At 39.2% G+C, this 19,582-nt stretch overlaps 1 protein-coding gene across 3 annotated transcripts in view; it reads right to left on the bottom strand.

Annotated features, from left to right (window-relative positions):
• Window positions 1-19,582, bottom strand: part of grin2aa (glutamate receptor, ionotropic, N-methyl D-aspartate 2A, a) — a 486,150-nt gene that overhangs the window by 94,870 nt on the left and 371,698 nt on the right. For all 3 annotated transcript variants that reach the window (XM_061981593.1, XM_061981594.1, XM_061981592.1), the window contains 2 exons: window positions 12,653-12,778; window positions 5,602-5,831 (listed from right to left, as the gene is read on the bottom strand). In XM_061981593.1, the coding sequence (XP_061837577.1) occupies window positions 5,602-5,831; window positions 12,653-12,778 (356 nt within the window). The remainder of the gene's footprint in view (window positions 1-5,601; window positions 5,832-12,652; window positions 12,779-19,582) is intronic.

The raw sequence follows: 19,582 nt of genomic DNA, 5'->3' as shown, positions 1-19,582 counted from the left end.
GGGTTAAATCACCAAAAATTATTCCCGGGCGGGGCACCGCTGCTGCCCACTTCCCCTCACCTCACAGGGGGTGATCAAGGGTGATGGGTCAAATGTAGAGGACAAATTTCACCACACCTAGTGTCATTGGTACTTTAACTTTTAACTTTTTCATAGCTAGTGGGTCCATGACGATGACTTCTGTTTTGTTTCACCACCTGTTTTGCTGCCATCAAGCGAACTCGTCCAAAAAATGGCGCCATAGCACAAACAACAACACACCTTTTTAGTGTCTTTGCTTGTTGTTGTTTTTTTTAAATAAATCTATTCGCATTATGGCCGTCAGCGAAGAAAAATCTATAAATTAACTGCACTGTTTTATAAGCCACAGGGTGCAAAGCGTAGGGAAAAAAGTAGCGACTTATAGTCGGGAGTGTACTGTAATCAAGACTAATCACAATAAATTACTTTCTTACATAATTTTAATTATTAAAAAAAAAAAAGCAAATTAATCATCGGAATGTCATACACAATTTCTTTAAAAAAAATTAATTAAATTTACGTAATGTTTTTGCTCAACACCTCATAAGAATATTAGCTAAAGTCCCGTTGGGATTTATTTTGAAGGGATATGTGTACACATTGACCTGATCACTGATCACTTACATCAGGGGTGTCAAACTCATTTTAGCTCAGGGGCCTCATGGAGAAAAATCTGTTCATACGTGGGCCGGACTATTAAAATCATGGCATTAAAACTAAAAAATAAAGACAATGTCAGATTGTTTTCTTTGTCCTACTTTGGCCAAAAATAGAACAAACACATTCTGGAAATATTACAATAAAAATATAGAAACAAACACCGGCAGCGGTAAAGTTTAGATACATGAAGGAAAGAAGAAAGTGAATGAATGTTTATAACTGAATACATATGCATACAAATTTGTTTTTTTTTTTAATTATTTTTTTAAATGAGTTAAGTAACGTTTATGACATCCTTTTTCCAAAACACAATATAGAATGTGAGATATAACAGGCTAATGAATACATGTATCATTTGTTTTTAAAACGCTTACAAAAAAGTGGGATCCCAAAAATGTACTGTGGGACCCCATTTTTATGACTTGATGGGGTCCCTAGGACCCCGTTTTGAAAATTCCTAGCGCCAACACTGATGGAGTATTGGTGCGTGCCAAACAGCAGCAGGCGGCTGTGGCTTGCGGGCCGGTTCTAATACTAATCAAATATCATCCCGGGGGCCATAGATCATTCATTCGCGGGCCGGATCTGGCCCACGGGCCTTGAGTTTCACACCACTCACTTAGATAAACCCACGGCGTTGTTCAGGTGCAGTTAATGTAAAGGAATGCAATATATATATTTTATTAATTTTTTTAAATGAAAAAAAAAAAGTGTAATTAATCTGCAACTACACATGATTAATGCAATCATTTTCTGTGATTAATCACATGAGTTAACTCATTATTTTTGTTGGCCTTGATAAGTGGAGGGCTACCAAGTAGTCAAGCGCTTATCCGAGGTATTTGTGCTCGGGTGCACAGACTGAGGTCAAAAACAAAGCTGTGTCAGGAGACTCAATCCAGGTGTACCATTTGTAAGCCTTTTACAAAAAAACATGACACTTCTTTTACGGTGAATGGATTTGTGACCTTTCTTCCCCCTGGGGGTTTACGCTAAAAGCCATTTGAAGAGGAAAAAAAAAAAAATACATTGACCAGAATCACCGAGGTGAATTTTGCTCTTCCTATTGCAGGTTTGTTTTCCAGGCTCGGGAAACATGTCCAAAATGGCTGTTTAACCTTTTTATTTGGCTGAGCCTCTCTGACGCCCGACATCTTGTTTGCTTTCTCCCTACATATGTCGTTCTTTTCTCCTTACCTCAGCCGTCAACACTGCCCACATCTGTCCGCCGCTTGCCTTCTTGTGTGCCTCGGCCTTTGACAACTCCTCAGTCGCCGACCTGCCACTCGCTGCCATATCTGCTGGCACCTCGACTTCCGACGTTGTCTAAAGCTTCGACATCAGTCCACAATATAACAACACAAGTACCGAAGTCGGTACTTTTATAGGCTACGGCAGAATTCACGAAAAATCAAACGATACCTTTGTTGCACGTGACGTCACGTCCGGTTTCACACTTGCCACGTTCAGTTGCAGACTAAACAGCGGACTCAGCCAAACTCCGTCCGAGTAATGTTGCACTTTCTAACACTAACAAAACAAGTATGTTTCGTAAAAAAAACGCTCCAACGTAAATTCAAAATGCTAATTTACAATGGATTTGCCACAGACAGGCTACTATTATCATTAGCGATTTTACATGGCAATTTCAACACCTTCAAGTTTGGTAATGAAAACTGCAACTACAGGACGATTATTGTTACAATCAAAAATCTGGTGCGTAATAAGTACAATACTTGCAGTATAAACATATTATAGAGCGCAACATACCGTAGATAGCTTATATACTGCCATCTAATTCAACTGCATTGCAAATGAGACTCAAATTGTACAATAAATTAAGATATATGTACAACTGGACACTTATTTACATTAAACAATAGTATTTTATTATCCAACAAATAATTAATTACTATTAGTATCAGCGATTTTACATGGCAATTTAAACACCTCCAAATCTGGTAATGAAAACTGCAACTACTGTATGATTATTGTTACAGTCAAAATTCTGGTGCGTAATAAGTACAAAACTTACAGTATAAACACATTGTAGGGCTCATCATACCATAGATAGCTTATATACTGCCATCTAATGTCTTGGAAATACAACTGCATTGCAAATGACACTCAAATCGTATAATAAAACAAGCTATATGTACAACTGGACAACACTCTTATTTACATTAAAAAATATGATTTTAGTATCTAACAAATAACATTTATTGCTACACAAAAGTACCAAGAATTGGCCTTTGACTACTCCTCAGTTGCTGACCTGCCACTCGCTGCCATTTCGGCCTGCACCTCGACCTCTGACGTTGTCTAAAGCTTCGACATCAATCCACAACATAACAACACAAGTACCGAAGTCGGTACTTTATAGGCTAAGGCAGAATTAATGAAAAATCAAATGATACCTTTGTTGCACATGACGTCATGTCCGGTTTCACACTCGCCACGTTCGGTTGCAGACTAAACAGCGGACTCGGTCAAACTCCCTCCGAGTAATGTTACAATTTTCAGCACCAACAAAGCAAGTATGCTTGGCAAAAAAACGCTTGAACGTAAATTCAAAATGCGCTAGCTTATTGCTAATCTACAATGGATTTGCCACAGACAAGCTATTATTAGCATTAGCGATTTTACATGGCAATTTCAACACCTCCAAATTCCGTAATGAAAACTGTAACTACTGTACTATTATTGTTACAATCAAAAACCTGGTGCGTAATAAGTACACTACTTACAGTATAAACATATTGTAGGGCGCAACATACCTTATATACTGCCATGTAATGTCTTGGAAATGCAGCTGCATTGCAAATGAGACTCAAATCGTATAATAAAACAAGATATATGTACAACTGGACAACACACTTATTTACAATAAAGAATATTATTTTATTATCCAACAAACAACATTTAGTGATACACAAAAGTACCAAGAATTTATATCGATTCAAAGGTACTGAAATTGGAACCGCATCTTTTCAAAAGTAAACGGTACAAATCAATATGGATCCCAATTTATGGTCGCACTAAATGTGTTTATGTTTTCATATTTTGACCTATAAATAACACAGATATGGGAAAATATGTCATATTTCAAACACACACAGAAGAAGGTGCATATATTTAAATATATAAAGATGCTAAATGATCAAATTAATTCAGTTTAATTACTTTAAAAAAATATATTGATGCTTTAATAGTTACTTTTAAGAAAGTTATTTTCAGGGTTGCTGAAGAAAAAATGAAAATAATCGATCCACATCCAAATAATGATTCTTATTCATCCTGGGATTGATTAAAAAAAGATATACTGTATGTTAGAATAGATTTTTTTTTTACATATTTTTGTAGGCTATCTCCATGCAACCAGAAGGAGCTTTTGTTTTGAAAAAGTGTTATTATAATTATTATACCAAATTATACAGTGAGGGAATTGGATTGAATAGAGAATCGATTCTGAATCAAATTGTCACCGCAAGAATCGGATACAATTGTTTGGTGCTAGCATTGTTGGCATTAGCTAATATGCTAACACGTTTACAAGTGTCTGTGTTGGTATTATTAACTTACAATAGCATTATTTTTTTATTGTTTTAGTTTCACAAATTCCTCAATAAATTACCCAAAATGTCACTGTGGAGTTATTGAGTCTGTTTAGCTGATTGGAGAGCTGGCTTCCACAGCTAGTGGATCCATGACAATGACTTCTGTTTTGTTTGATCTTCCATTTTACTGCCGCGCTTCAGACGCCATTTGGAAACAATTAAGGTATGTAAATAAACATTTACAGAATACTTCTGTGTAAAAAACTCATTTCTCAACGTATATATCCGCAGCTTATTGTCCGGTGCGACTAATCCCCATCAGGACATAAAAATGGGGTCCCAGAGTACATTTTCCATTTTTTTGTAAGCGTTTTGAAAACAAATGATAAATGTATGCATTATCCTGTTATATCTCACATTCTATATTGTGTTTTGGAAAAAGGTTGTTATAACGTTACTTAATTAAAAAATAAAATAAAATAAAAAATACAATTAAATTAATGCATATGTAAATGTATTCAGTTATGAACATTCATTCACTTCCTTCTTTCCTTCATCAATTTAAACTTTACCGCTGCCGGTATATTTTTCTATATTTTTATCGTAATATTTTCAGAATGTGTTTGTTGTATTTTTGGCCAAAGTAAAACAAAGAAAACAATCTGAAGTTGTCTTTATTTTCTAGTTGTATTGCCATGATTTTAATAGTCCGGCCCGCGTGTGCACAGATTTTCCTCCTTGCGGCCCCTGAGCTAAAATTAGTTTGTCGCAAAAGAAATTGACTCAAAAAAATGCTCCAACATAAGTTAAGTAAGGCTCTACTTTTCCTAAAATGCGCTAGCTTGATGTTAATATACAATAGCTTTGCCTTTGACATGCTACTGATTAGCATTAGTAATGTTATATGGCGATTTCAACACCTCCAAATGTGTTAATGAAAATTGCAACTAGCTGTTGCGTAATAAGTACAATATTTACAGTATTAACACATTTGTGGGCGCAAAGAAAGACATAACTGACCAGTCAACATATCATTAACGATACACTTCTGCAACTGTCATTGATACTCAGAAATGTAATGATAACAAAATATATAATCGGACAGCAGTTCTCATAACCAGCTCATTTGTAAATGTTGCAATAAAAAAATTTGATTTTATTAATAGAAACAATTAATATTTATTAACACACACAGTACAGGTATCAATTCCCAGGTACCGGATCGGTTTAAATGTGAACTGTACCCATCCCTAGTTTTAATGCACGCACACTTTTAGTAAAGTAGTAGTTTGACCCGAGTCCAACCAGTGCTATTGTGTTGGTGTTAAATACATGTATGTCATTTGTTATAATTTAGACTTACCTTATTGTCAGAGAGCCCGGTGACTTGGTCCACAAACTCTTCCTGGATCATGAACGCGGCCAGGTTCGCAGTGTAGGAAGCCAGGAAGATGACGGCGAAGAAGGCCCACACGGACACGATGAACTTGCTGGTGGTTCCCTTCGGATTTTGGACCGGGACGGAGTTGTTGAAGACCAGACCCCAGAGCAGCCACACCGCCTTGCCCATGGTGAAGGAGGGGCCGTGGGGGTCTGCGAGAGAGCAAGGAGCCATGATAGGACGCGAATGAAGTATGGAGGCTCAAATTCAAGAAACAAATTTGGAATAATTTGTACGTAATCAAAAATAGTGTATTTAAAATATGGAAATAACTATGTAATAATTGAATTTACTACACATTTTATTATTTCTTTAATTATTTCATCATTGTATTATTTAATGATTTAATTATTTTCTTAATTATTTCCTGAACATTCAGTCAATTGTCAAAGTGTTACGACCCGCCCACTGAAAATAACGTACACAATTGTATTAAATCACAAAATAATTTATTAGATATTGGGATAATTAATTAAATAATAAATCAAACCATACTATAATGAAATCAATTACTTTAATGATTATATAATTAAATAATTGCATTAAATGTTCGTTCACATAAATAAAATAATTCATGAATACATCTGTGTGTCTAATTTAAATTTGAATTATTTAATGACATTTCAGTAAATATGTATTTATTACGTTTTTGTCACAAACACACATTGTTGCGGTGGTTTTGACCTCAAGACACAAGAGGCAGGAGGACGAGTATTTAATCATAACGAATAGTGCAAGTCATGCAACATAACACATGAAACACTTTCAGTTTTCAACAATGACCAAAACCAGACAGCGACCAACTGATACAAAGATGCCTGATTGACAAACACAAACAGGTGTTGCTCAAAAAGGTTAATTATGTCTGGTTATTCATATACTTTTCAAATGTTCTTGTAATGTTGTCCACCAAATGTACATGAATGCACAAAGGTGAGCTTTGTTGATGTTATTGACTTGTGTGGAGTCAATAACCACCATCATGCTTGACGGTAGGAATTGGTGTTCCTGGGATTAAAGGCCTTATCCTTTTCTCCTCCAAACATATTGATGGGTACTGTGGCCAAACAGCTAAATTTTTGTTTCATCTCACCACAGAGCTTTTCTCCAGAATGTCTTATCTTTGTCCATGTGATGTCAGATGAAACAAAAATTAAGCTGTTTGTGTTACGTCTTTGAGGGCGCATAGCTGCGCTGGTAGTGTTCCTTCCAAGGCAGAAACAAGCAGGAGCGGCATACAGGTAATATTAAGGTTTATATAACCCCCCTTTAAGGGACGGATACCAGACGTCCCAAACTAATAACCCCTCCCCTAAAAAAAACAGAATAAGTCCAAAGTCAGGGGAGGGTGGAGGGAGGACTTGGCGGTGGGCCGCCAGGCCATGTGTCCCCGAAGTCACCGGGGACAAGCAAGGTGGCGGCGGCGAGTAGATTGTCACCGAAATTGTCGAGGTGGGCGACCTCGGAACGGCCATGTCTGTGGCCGTTGAGGAGGCTGACGAGACTGGCGCCAGAACCTCAGCAGTCTTCTAGTCCAAGTCCTGGGCGTCGCTGCTGTTGGCGCCAACGGCGTCCAAGAATAGTCCCGAGACGAGGAGGTAGGCTGCACCGTGGTGCGGCACGCCGGAAACGAGGAGGGGGGCACGTCATCATCGGCGTGGAAGTCGGCATGGGCGGAGCCAGAAGCAAGGCAGGCGTGGCAGCAGCAGGCGTCGTTGTGGAAGCGGAAGCAGGAGACGCTGTCGCCGTGGAAGCAGGTGGGGTCGCCGTGGAAGCAGGAGACGCTGTCGCCGTGGAAGCAGGTGGCGTCGCCGTGGAAGCAGGAGACGTCGTCGCCGTGGAAGCCGGAGACGTTGCCGTGGAAGCAGTAGGCGTTGTCAGTGTGGGCGGAGCCAGAGGTGAAGCAGGCGGCTCGTCTGTCGGCGTGGGCAGAGCCAGAGGCGTGGCAGGCGGCTCGTATGCCGGCGTGGGCGGAGTCAGAGGCGTGGCAGGCGGCTCGTCTGCCGGCGCGGGCGGAGTCAGAGGCGTGGCAGGCGGCTCGTCTGCCAGCGTGGGCGGAGTTAGAGGCGTGGCAGGCGGCTCATCTGCCGGCATGGGCGGAGTCAGAGGCAAGGCAGGCGGCAAGGCAGGCGGCAAGGCAGGCGGCAAGGCAGGCGGCTCGTCTGCCGGCGTGGGCGAAGTCAGAGGCAAGGCAGGCGGCTCGTCAGAGGAGCAGGTGTATGCAGACCCACTACCGAGCCAGACCGTTCTTCACTCTCCAGCTCTTTCAGTACCCTCTGGTACCACTCCTCCATCCATGCTGCGCTGTACTTCTCTGGAGGATCCCCTTTGCTTGGCAGCGCTGGAGCAGGAGGTGGAGAGGATGGCGTTTGCAGGCCCACCAGGGTTGAAGGTGGCGTCAGAGTGGCAGCTGGAGCGTCTGTCGTGATGGGTGGAGTCAAAGGAGCAAGCGTCTGGGCTGTCGGCGTGGGAGGAGCCAGAGGAGCAGGCGGCTCATCTGACATGATGGGCGGGGCCAGAGCGGTAGGTGGCTGCAGGACTGAACAGGACTGTTCCTCCCTCTCCAGTTCCTTCAGCACCCCTTGGTACCATTCGTCCATCCACTCTGCGCTGTACTTCTCTTGCTTTGCGGCACTGGAGCAGGAAGTGGGGCCAAAGCTGACAGCGCCCCCGCTGGAGGAGAGGCAGGCAGCAACTTCAGTGGAAGGAGGTCTGCTTGCCCCGCTGACACACTACCAGCACTGCCCCCCCCCTCAGGAAGCAGATTCCAGATGCTAGATGGAGCTGGTGGGGGGAGCGCTTGTACGGGTTCGGCGGGAGCAGAGGGCACAGGCGGGTGGGCTCTAGGAAGCCTGGGAGTTGGCCTTGTGCGTGGGCGCGGCTCACGCCTTTCTGGACACGTGCCTGCAGGTGGTGTCTGAGGGGAAGAGAAGCCGCACGGGAAGAGCCTGGTAGTCAACGTTGGGGGCAAAGTGTCCGTCTTGTACCCCTTCTGCGCATGTGTGTACCGGGTAGCGTGGACAACGTTCGAGTGGCTTGAGAGTGGGAGAGGAAGCGGGTCTCTGCTTCCATCCACTTATCCATAAGCTGCCCCCATGCTACCATAGCGTCGGCCGGAAGATCTTCTACGGACAGCTCGGCTTCGTCCTCGTGTTCCCACAGCTGGGTGTCCGCCTTGATTTCCTGGAGGATTCTTTGCTTGTCCTTGTTGGAAAGGAACACTTCGTCTGGCTGGGTCAATCTGTTACGTCTTCGAGGGCGCATAGCTGCGCTGGTAGTGTTCCTTCCAAGGCAGAAACAAGCAGGAGTGGCATACAGGTAATATTAAGGTTAATTATACATTTTAATTTATTTATAAATTAAATGCAGGACAAAAATACAACACTGCGGACACTAGCAAGCGTGGAGCTAAACAAAACCAAAATGTCACCAAGGGTAAAATACGGGGAAAGCTGGAGTGTAGAATAATCTCAAGAGCGAGGAGAAAACCAGGAGAACGTAAATGTTGCCTATCGCAAACATTGACCCAGCAACTACTGCTGGGTGACAGGAAACTATAAAGGGGAGTGAGTAACCAAAACACCTGGTGGGAACACTAATTGCAAAACTAAGACAGGTGAAGAGAATCAGTGCCCATGGAAACCAACAGTAAACAGGGAAAGACGGTGCACCCAGGAAACAGACTAAAACAGAAAAACTACCAAACATAAATCATGCCATGACCCGGGTAACAGATCACGACAGTTTGGCCACAATACCCCAGCAATATGTTTGGAGGAAAAATGGTGAGGCCTTTAATCCCAGGAACACCACACCTACCGTCAAGCATGGTGGTGGTAGCATTGTGCTCTGGGCCTGTTTTGATGCCAATAGAACTGGTGCTCTACTGAGATTAAATGGGACAATGAAAAAGGAGGATTACCTACAAATCCTTCAGGACAACCTAAAATCATAAGCCCAGAGGTTGGGTCTTGGGCGCAGTTGGGTGTTCCAACAGGACAATGACCCCAAACACAGGTCAAAAGTGGTAAAGGAATGGCTAAATCAGGCTAGAATTAAGGTTTTAGAATTGCCTTCCCAAAGTCCTGACTTAAACGTGTGGAGAATGCTGAAGAAACAAGTCCATGTTAGAAAACCAACACATTTAGCTGAACTGCACCAATTGTGTCAAGAGGAGTGGTAAACAATTCAACTAGAAGCTTGTGGATGGCTACCAAAAGTGCCTTATTGCAGTGAAACTTGCCAAGGGACATGTAAGCAAATATTAACATTGCTGTATGTATACTTTTGACCCAGTAGGTTTGCTCACATTTTCAGTAGACCCATAATAAATTCATAAAAGAACCAAACTTCATGAATGTTTTTTGTGACCAACAAGTATGTGCTCCAATCACTATATCACAAAAAATAGTTGTAGAAATGATTGGAAACTCAAGACAGTCATGACATTTTGTTCTTTACAAGTGTATGTAAACTTTTGATCGTGACTGTCGCTAATACAGACATTTTACATCATGCGTTGTCGTCATTATAAGACTTATAGAAGACTTTTAAAGTCATTTTGATAGTAGGCTAATATAGCCAATATAGACTTTTACATAATATGTTGCCTTCAATATAACACTTGTATACAACTTTTAAAGTAATTTTGATAGTAGGCTAATATAGCTAATATATACACTTACATCATGTGTTATTTTCATTACAACACTTACATAAGACTTTTAAAGTCATTTTGATAGTAGGTTAATATAGCTAATATAGAATTTTACATAATGTGTTGCCTTCAATATAACACTTATATACAAGTTTTAAAGTCATTTTGATAGTAGGCTAATATAGCTAATATATACACTTACATAATGTGTTATCTTCATTATAACACTTATATAAGACTTTTAAAGTCATTTTGATAGTAGGCTAATAGCTAATATAGACACTTACATCATGTGTTGCCTTCATTACATCACTTATATAAGACTTTTAAAGTCGTTTTGATAGTAGGCTAATATAGCTAATATAGACACTTACATCATGTGTTGCCTTCATTATATCACTTATGTAAGACTTTTAAAGTCATTTTGATAGTAGGCTAATATAGTTAAGTCATTTTGAAAGTAAGCTAACATAGCTAATATAGACACTTACATCATGTGTTGCCTTAAATATAGCACTTATATAAGACTTTTAAAGTAATTTTCATAGTAGGCTAATATAGCTAATATAGACACATCATGTGTTGCCTTCATTATAACATTTATGTAAGACTTTTAAAGTAATTTTCATAGTAGGCTAATATAGCTAATATAGACACTTACATCATGTGTTGCCTTCATTATAACACTTATATAAGACTTTTAAAGTCATTTTGATAGTAGGCTAATATAGTTAAGTCATTTTGAAAGTAAGCTAACATAGCTAATATAGACACATCATGTGTAGCCTTCATTATAACACTTATGTAAGACTTTTAAAGTAATTTTGATAGTAGGCTAATATAGCTAATATAGACACTTACATCATGTGTTGCCTTCATTATAACACTTATATAAGACTTTTAAGTCATTTTGATAGTAGGCTAATATAGCTAATATAGACACTTACATCATGTGTTGCCTTCATTATATCACTTATATAAGACGTTTAAAGTCATTTTGATAGTAGGCTAATATAGCTAATATAGACACTTACATCACGTGTTGCCTTCATTATAACACTTCTATAAGACTTTTAACGTAATTTGCATAGTAGGCTAATATAGCTAATATAGACACATCATGTGTTGCCTTCATTATAACACTTATGTAAGACTTTTAAAGTAATTTTCATAGTAGGCTAATATAGCTAATATAGACCCTTACATCATGTGTTGCCTTCATTATATCACTTATATAAGACTTTTAAAGTCATTTTGATAGTAGGCTAATATAGCTAATATTGACACTTACATCATGTGTTGCCTTCATTATATCACTTATATAAGAATTTTAAAGTTATTTTGATAGTAGGCTAATGTAGTTAAGTCATTTTGATAGTAATCTAACATAGCTAATATAGACACTTATATCATGTGTTGCCTTCATTATAGCACTTCTATAAGACTTTTAACGTCATTTGCATAGTAGGCTACTATAGCTAATATAGACACATCATGTGTTGCCTTCATTATAACACTTATGTAAGACTTTTAAAGTAATTTTCATAGTAGGCTAATATAGCTAATATAGACACTTACATCATGTGTTGCCTTCATTATAACACTTATATAAGACTTTTAAAGTCATTTTGATAGTAGGCTAATATAGTTAAGTCATTTTGAAAGTAAGCTAACATAGCTAATATAGACACTTATATCATGTGTTGCCTTCATTATAGCACGTATATAAGACTTTTAAAATAATAGTAGGCTAATATAGCTAATATAGACACATCATGTGTTGCATTCATTATAATACTTATGTAAGACTTTTAAAGTCATTTTGATAGTAGGCTAATATAGCTAATATAGACATATTATGTGTTGCCTTCATTATAACACTTATACAAGACTTTTAAAGAAATTTTGATAGTAGGCTAATATAGCTAATATAGACTCCTACATCATGTGTTGCCTTCATTATAACACTTATATAAGACTTTTGAGTCATTTTGATAGTAGGCTAATATAGCTAATATAGACACTTACATCATGTGTTGCCTTCATTATATCACTTATATAAGACGTTTAAAGTCATTTTGATAGTAGGCTAATATAGCTAATATAGACACTTACATCACGTGTTGCCTTCATTATAACACTTATATAAGACTTTTAAAGTCATTTTGATAGTAGGCTAATATAGCTAATATATACACTGCCTTCATTATAACACTAATATAAGGCGTTTTATTTGTTTTGTGTACTTTTGGTCCAATATGGCTCTTTCAACATGTTGAGTCTCCAGTTTAATACTCTGTTTATTGCAGGTGTTACCTTTTCCCTGCGCCAGGTTTCTGTTGAAGCCGAGGGGACTGATGTATTCGAACATGAAGACGGCCATTGCAGTCACCAGTAGGAGCATCACAAACATCATCACCCACACTGATGCACTGAATGGCTCTGGGAGAGGAGACATAAGACGACAGGGGTTTAGTATTAATAAGTCGTGCTGAGTCACAATTCCAAATATTGCACGTCACTTCTGGTGATGCTGCCTTTCCATGAACCATGTGAGGGAAATCAATTACGCTCACGAGTACACGCTTGGGGAAAAAAAGGGCCGCATCGAAACGAGCCGATTCCCGCTTGTTTGCAACTAAACCCTTAGTGGCGTTAGTGACGCAGGCCGACCTCCGGTTTGACAGTGCGAGGAAGCGTAGGAAGCTCCGGTGTCAGCAGTCCTGTCCTCCCTCCGAGCCGACGACGCCACTGCAGAGATTAAAGCCTCCAACGTGCGGCGGAGGGGCTGCGCCGCATGGACCGCGTTGGCGAGCAGCCATCACGGGGCGTTCCAGCAAAGCCCTTTTAATTGCCACTTTCCCAGCAGCGCGCCCCGCACATGTCCCCGGGCTTGTAAGAGAAGCCGTGCGTTTCTGCACTTTCACGCCAATCAACTGGCAGCTTCACGTGCGACATGCGCAAAGAATTGTTATTCATCGCTGCAGCTGAGACATGTTTTAATAAGGCAAATCTCCAAAACACATTTACAAACTGTAACGTGTATGCCAAAGCAGCAGGTGGCGCTACAACCCCTGACTTTTTACTAATTTCAGCAACAATAGTGAACCAAACACTGTGACGTCGATATGCAAAACCCAAAACCAGTGAAGTTGGCACGTTGTGCAATTCGTGAATAAAAACAGAATTCAATGATTTGCAAATCCTTTTCAACTTATATTCAATTGAATAGACTGCAGAGACAATATACTTAATGTTCCAACTGAGAAACACCATTTTTTTTGCAAATAATCATTAACTTACAATTTAATGGCAGCAACACATTGCAAAAAAGTTGTCAGAGGGGCATTTTTACCACTGTGTTACATGGCCTTTCCTTTTAACAACACTCAGTAAAGGTTTGGGAACTGAGGAGACACATTTTTTAAGCTTTTCAGGTGGAATTATTTCCCATTCTTGCTTGATGTACACCATAAGTTGTTCAATGCTGCATGATAGGGCTGCGATATGGCCATTTTTTAATATCTCAATATTGTTAGGCCATGTCACGATACACGATATATATCTCGATATTTTGCTTTAGCCTTGAATGAACACTTGATGCATATAATCGCAGCAGTATGATGATTCCATGTGTCTACATTAAAACATTCTTCTTCATACTGCATTAATATATGCTCATTTTAAACTTCCATGCAGAGAGGGAAATCACAACTAGGTCAATTTACCAAAACTGTATTTATTAAACAGTTATTAAGCAGTGGCACAAACATTCATGTAGTTACCAAAACAGAAAGTGCATGATTGTCAGAGACATTTCAAAACAAGCTATTAGTGCACTTTTGTGCATGATGTCACTAAGATGACATATCAAAACAACACAAAATTAAAGTGCACCTTTTGTACAGAACGCCACTACAATAGTTTAAAACAAATAAAGTGCACTTTGGTGCATGATGTCACACAAGATATTTCAATAACTGTCATATAAAAATGAGCTGCATAATAGGAAATCAAATAGTGTATGTCCTTCGCTATGTGGTAGGTTCCTGCGGACGTTATCTCCTTCTGTTGTTGACTATTTTTTTCATACGGTGTTGATCTGGAAATGGTTGCTTGGGCATTTTGTTGGTGTGGCACCGGCTGGAGATGTTGACATGCGTAGTATCAAGCACTCTTCATTCTCTAGCGGGTGACTTTTCAAATTATGCTACAAATTAGCAGTAATGCTACTTTTTGTAGCAACGCTTTTGCCCCACACTTGACAAATTACGGTTGTCTGTTCGACATCTTCCCGCTTGAAGCCAAATCACCGCCAGACGATGGACCCCGTGCTGTTTTTCTTGGGAATTAATTCTTCTTTCATTTGTTACCAGATTTGCACCTTCTTTCTCTCGCATTACCACTCGCACCACAGCTAACGTTACCCATGCCGCTACCTCTCTGCTCCGCGAGGGCGTATACGTATGTGAGGTACGTAAGAAGGTGCGCTTGTTTTATGTCTCTGTGAGAAGCAGAGACAAGAAAGAGTGAGAAACGCCTGTAGTGTAATGCCCGTAGCCAAAGCAACTGCGTGAGAACGTATACTCGATTATCACGATATAGTAATTTTCTATATCGCACAGAGACAAACCCGTGATATATCGAGTATATTCGATATATCGCCCAGCCCTACTGCATAATGTCCCTTGTATTTTCAATGGGAGACAAGTCTGGACTACAGGCAGGCCATTCTAGTACCCGCACTCTTTTACTACGAAGCCACGCTGTTGTAACACGTAGCTTGGCATTGTCTTGCTGAAATAAGCAGGGGCGTCCATGATAACGTTGCATGGATGGCAACATATGTTGCTCCAAAACCTGTATGTACATTTCAGCATCAATGGTGCCTTCACAGATGTGTAAGTTACCCATGCCTTGGGCACTAATACACCCCCATACCATCACAGATGCTGGATTATCAACTTTGCGCCTTTAACAGTCCGGATATTTTTTTTCCTCTTTGGTCCGGAGGACACGACGTCCACAGTTTCCAAAAAAAAATTTAAATGTGGACTCGTCAGACCACAGAACACCTTTACGTTTTGCATCAGTCCATCTTAGATGAGCTCGGGCCCAGCAAAGCCGGCAGTGTTTCTGGGTGTTGTTGATAAATGGCTTTCACTTTGCAAAGGAGAGTTTAAACTTGCTCTTAGAGACGTAGTGACCTACTGTAGTTACTGACAGTGGTTTTCTGAAGTGTTCCTGAGCACATGTGGTGATATCCTTTACACACTGATGTCGCTTTTTGATGCAGTACTGCCTCAGGGATTCAAGGTAAAGGCCTTGCCACTTACGTGCAGTGATTTCTCTAGATTCTCTGAACCTTTTGATATTATGAACTGTAGATGGTGAAATCCCTAAATTCCTCACAATAGCTGGTTGAAAAATGTTGTTCTTAAACAATTTGCTCACGCATTTGTTGACAAAGTGGTGACCCTCGCCCCATCCTTGTTTGTGAATGACTGAGCATTTCATGGAAGCTGCTTTTATACCCAAGCATGGCACCCACCTGTTCCCAATTAGCCTGTTCACCTGTGGGATGTTCCAAATAAGTGTTTGATGAGCATTCCTCAACTTTCTCAGTCTTTTATGCCACTTGTGCCAGCTCGTTTGAAACATGTTGCAGGCATCAAATTCCAAAATGAGCTAATATTTGCAAAAAGTAACAAAGTTTTCCAGTTGGAACATTAAGTATCTTGTCTTTGCAGTCTATTCAATTGAATATAAGTTGAAAAGGATTTGCAAATCATTGTATTATGTTTTTATTTACCATTTACACAAGGTGCCAACTTCACTGGTTTTGGGTTTTGTACATTGCGATAGACACGTAATTGATATAAAAAAAATAAAATGCGTTCGATAAAACGTTCGAGAATGTATTTTTTTATTCTTTGCCTGAAGAAACTGGAAGTTGTGTAGCAAAGTTGGTTACATGAACATAGGTACCCGCTCTCTGGTAAACCGAGCAACAGCCAAACAGGTAACAGTATCATCTATCAACTTTGCTTGACTGGCGGATGATTCTTTGCATGGAGTGTGAAGAGAAAGTCAAAATGAAGAAATTGTGGATCAAAAATAACAAGTCACCTGGACATGGACCTGTGGGTTTTTTCAAAGGGACCGTAGTCAGACCAATGTGGTCCGTAAATGATGCAAGTCCCCACCGAGACCGCTAATACCACACCCCCTTAGCCGCGCGCAGCTGTAACTTCCTGGCACTAAACCTGCAGAAAATAGTTCTTCTCAGGTTTTTCTATGTTTACATTTTCACACTTTGCACAATTTTATTACACTTTATGAAGCATTTCTTACATATTATTTTATTTTAAGAGCTTATTGTTAAGTTTTCAATGTGATTTTACTATTTTGTTGACATTGTTTGAGTGTTTTCCATGCTTGTGTTGTCGTTTCCTTTCTGCCTTGACAGATGAGGGATTATAATCAGAGTAAGGTTACATATAATTATTATTTTTTTTCTCTTGCTCCTTATTTTCCACAGGATTATCGATATCGACCGACATAATAATAATATTTTAAAATTTTACTACGTAAAAAAAATAATTTCCATAATTAAATAATAACAGGGTAAATTAATGTTACACAGCCGTTATTTCCTAGCACTAAACCTGCAGAAAATAATTATTCTCAGGTTTCTCTATTTTTACATTTTCACACTTTGCACAATTTTCTTACACTTTATGAAGCATTTCTTACATATGATTTTATTTTAAGAGCTTATTGTTAAGTGTTCAATGTGATTTTACTATTCTGTTGACATTGTTTGAGTGTTTTCCATGCTTGTGTTGACATTTCCTTTCTGCCTTGACAGTTGAGGGATTATAATCAGAGTAAGATTACATATAATTATTTATTTTTTTCTCTTGCTCCTTATTTTCCACAGGATTGTCGATATCGACCGGCATAATAATAATATTTAAAATTTTACTGCCTAACAAAATATAATTTCCATTGTTAAATAAGAATAGCAGGGCAAATCAATGTTACACAGCTGTTATTTCCTAGCACTAAACCTGCAGAAAATAATTATTCTCAGGTTTCTCTATTTTTACATTTTCACACTTTGCACAATTTTCTTACACTTTATGAAGCACTTCTTACATATTATTTTATTTTAAGAGCTTATTGTTGAATGTTCAATGTGATTTTACTATTTTGTTGACATTGTTTGAGTGTTTTCCATGCTTGTGTTGACATTTCCTCTCTGCCTTGACAGCTGAGGGTTTATAATCAGAGTAAGGTTACATATAAAAAAACTTTTTTTTTTTCTCCTGCTCCTTATTTTCCACAGGATTATCGATATCGACCGATTTAATAATGCTATTTAACATTTTACTGTGTAACAAAAAAATGTTTTCATAGTTAAACAAGAATAACTGGGCAAATTAATGTTACACAGTCATTATTTCTTAGCACTAAACTTGCAGAAAATAATTCTTCTGAAGTTTTACATTTTCACACTTTGCATTATTTTCTTACACTTTATCATGCATTTCTTACCTATTCCTTATTTTTGCACCTTCATTTTAAGAGCTTATTGTTAAGTGTTCAATGTGAATTTACTATTTTGTTGACATTGTTTGAGTGTTTTCCATGCATGTGTTGACATTTCATTTCTGTCTTGATAGCTGAGGGCATTATAATCAGAAGAAGTTACATTTACTATAAAAATGTTTGCATATCATATATTTTTCTCAGTGTCCTTACTTTCGATCGTTATAAAAAATATAAATAATTATCTCCATCGACTGATATAAAACACTAACATTTTGATACAGTTTTCAAACATTGGCGATACAGTCATTATTTTAAAAGCATATTATTCCTATGTTTGGCCTAAATTAAGTGTAAATTAGGTCTTATTTACATCATTTTTATTTTAGTGGAGTCATTTTTTTGTTTTGTATCATTATGTTAAGGATGACAATGCTAACAACACGGCAGCTAATCTTGGCGCTGTCTTCAACGCAACAATCAAGTTGACCAACATCTGGCGGCACAACTTTTTGATGCACTTCATCTTCAACACCTGCCTCATCAATAACACATCTCCACATTGGTGGGACTTTGACATGAGCACAGCCCCTCAAGGATTTTGTTTTTGTTCGATGCGCGCAACCTGCCCGCATAATTTTGACAATTAGTGTCAGTTGTTAAACTATGTTTTTTTGTGTGGACGAAGCGGGAACTACGACTAAAAATATATAAATTTTTTTGTTGCTCAAATGGCACGATTGTCGTCCTCTCGCATAGCTTAGACCTACTTCCTGTTCCTGTCTACAGCGCTAAGCCTTCTGGGTAATGTAAGTTTTTTAAACATTCAGCAGACCATTTAGTAGTCCAAAGTAAAACACAAAAGACAGTATATTTTAGATTTCTCAGTCGCCAGAATTTTACCATCAAAATAAAATTAGTACCGTTTGAGAACGATTGTACAAAACCCAAAACCAGTGAAGTTGGCACTTTGTGTAATTTGTAAATAAAAACAGAATACAATGATTTGCAAATTCTTTTCAACCTACACTATATTGCCAAAAGTATTTGGCCACCCATCCAAATAATGAGAATCAGGTGTCCTAATCACTTGGCCCGGTGTATAAAACCAAGCACTTAGGCATGGAGACTGTTTCTACAAACATTTGTGAAAGAATAGGCCGCTCTCAGTGATTTCCAGCGTTGAACTGTCATAGGATGCCACCTGTGCAACAAATCCAGTCGTGAAATTTCCTCGCTCCTAAATATTCCAAAGTCAACTTTATTATAAGAAAAGTGAAGAGTTTGGGAACAACAGCAAGTCAGCCACCAAGTGGTAGGCCACGTAAACTGACAGAGAGGGGTCAGCGGATGCTGAAGCGCACAGTGCAAATACTTTCTGCACAGTCAGTTGCTACAGAGCTCCAAACTTCTTCTTGTGACCTTCCAATTAGCCCACGTACAGTATGCAGAGAGCTTTACGGAATGGGTTTCCATGGCCGAGCAGCTGCATCTAAGTCATACGTCACCAAGTCCAATGCAAAGCGTGGGATGCAGTGGTGTAAAGCACGTCGCCACTGGACTCTAGAGCAGTGGAGACGCCTTCTCTGGAGTGATGAATCACGCTTTTCCATCTGGCAATCTGAGGGACGAGTCTGGGTTTGGAGGTTGCCAGGAGAACGCTATATTTCGGACTGCTTTGTGCCGAGTGTG

This window comes from Nerophis lumbriciformis, linkage group LG24 (genome assembly GCF_033978685.3).
Source record: "Nerophis lumbriciformis linkage group LG24, RoL_Nlum_v2.1, whole genome shotgun sequence".
Taxonomy (NCBI): domain Eukaryota; kingdom Metazoa; phylum Chordata; class Actinopteri; order Syngnathiformes; family Syngnathidae; genus Nerophis; species Nerophis lumbriciformis.
This window is presented reverse-complemented; position numbering and strand designations above follow the sequence as displayed.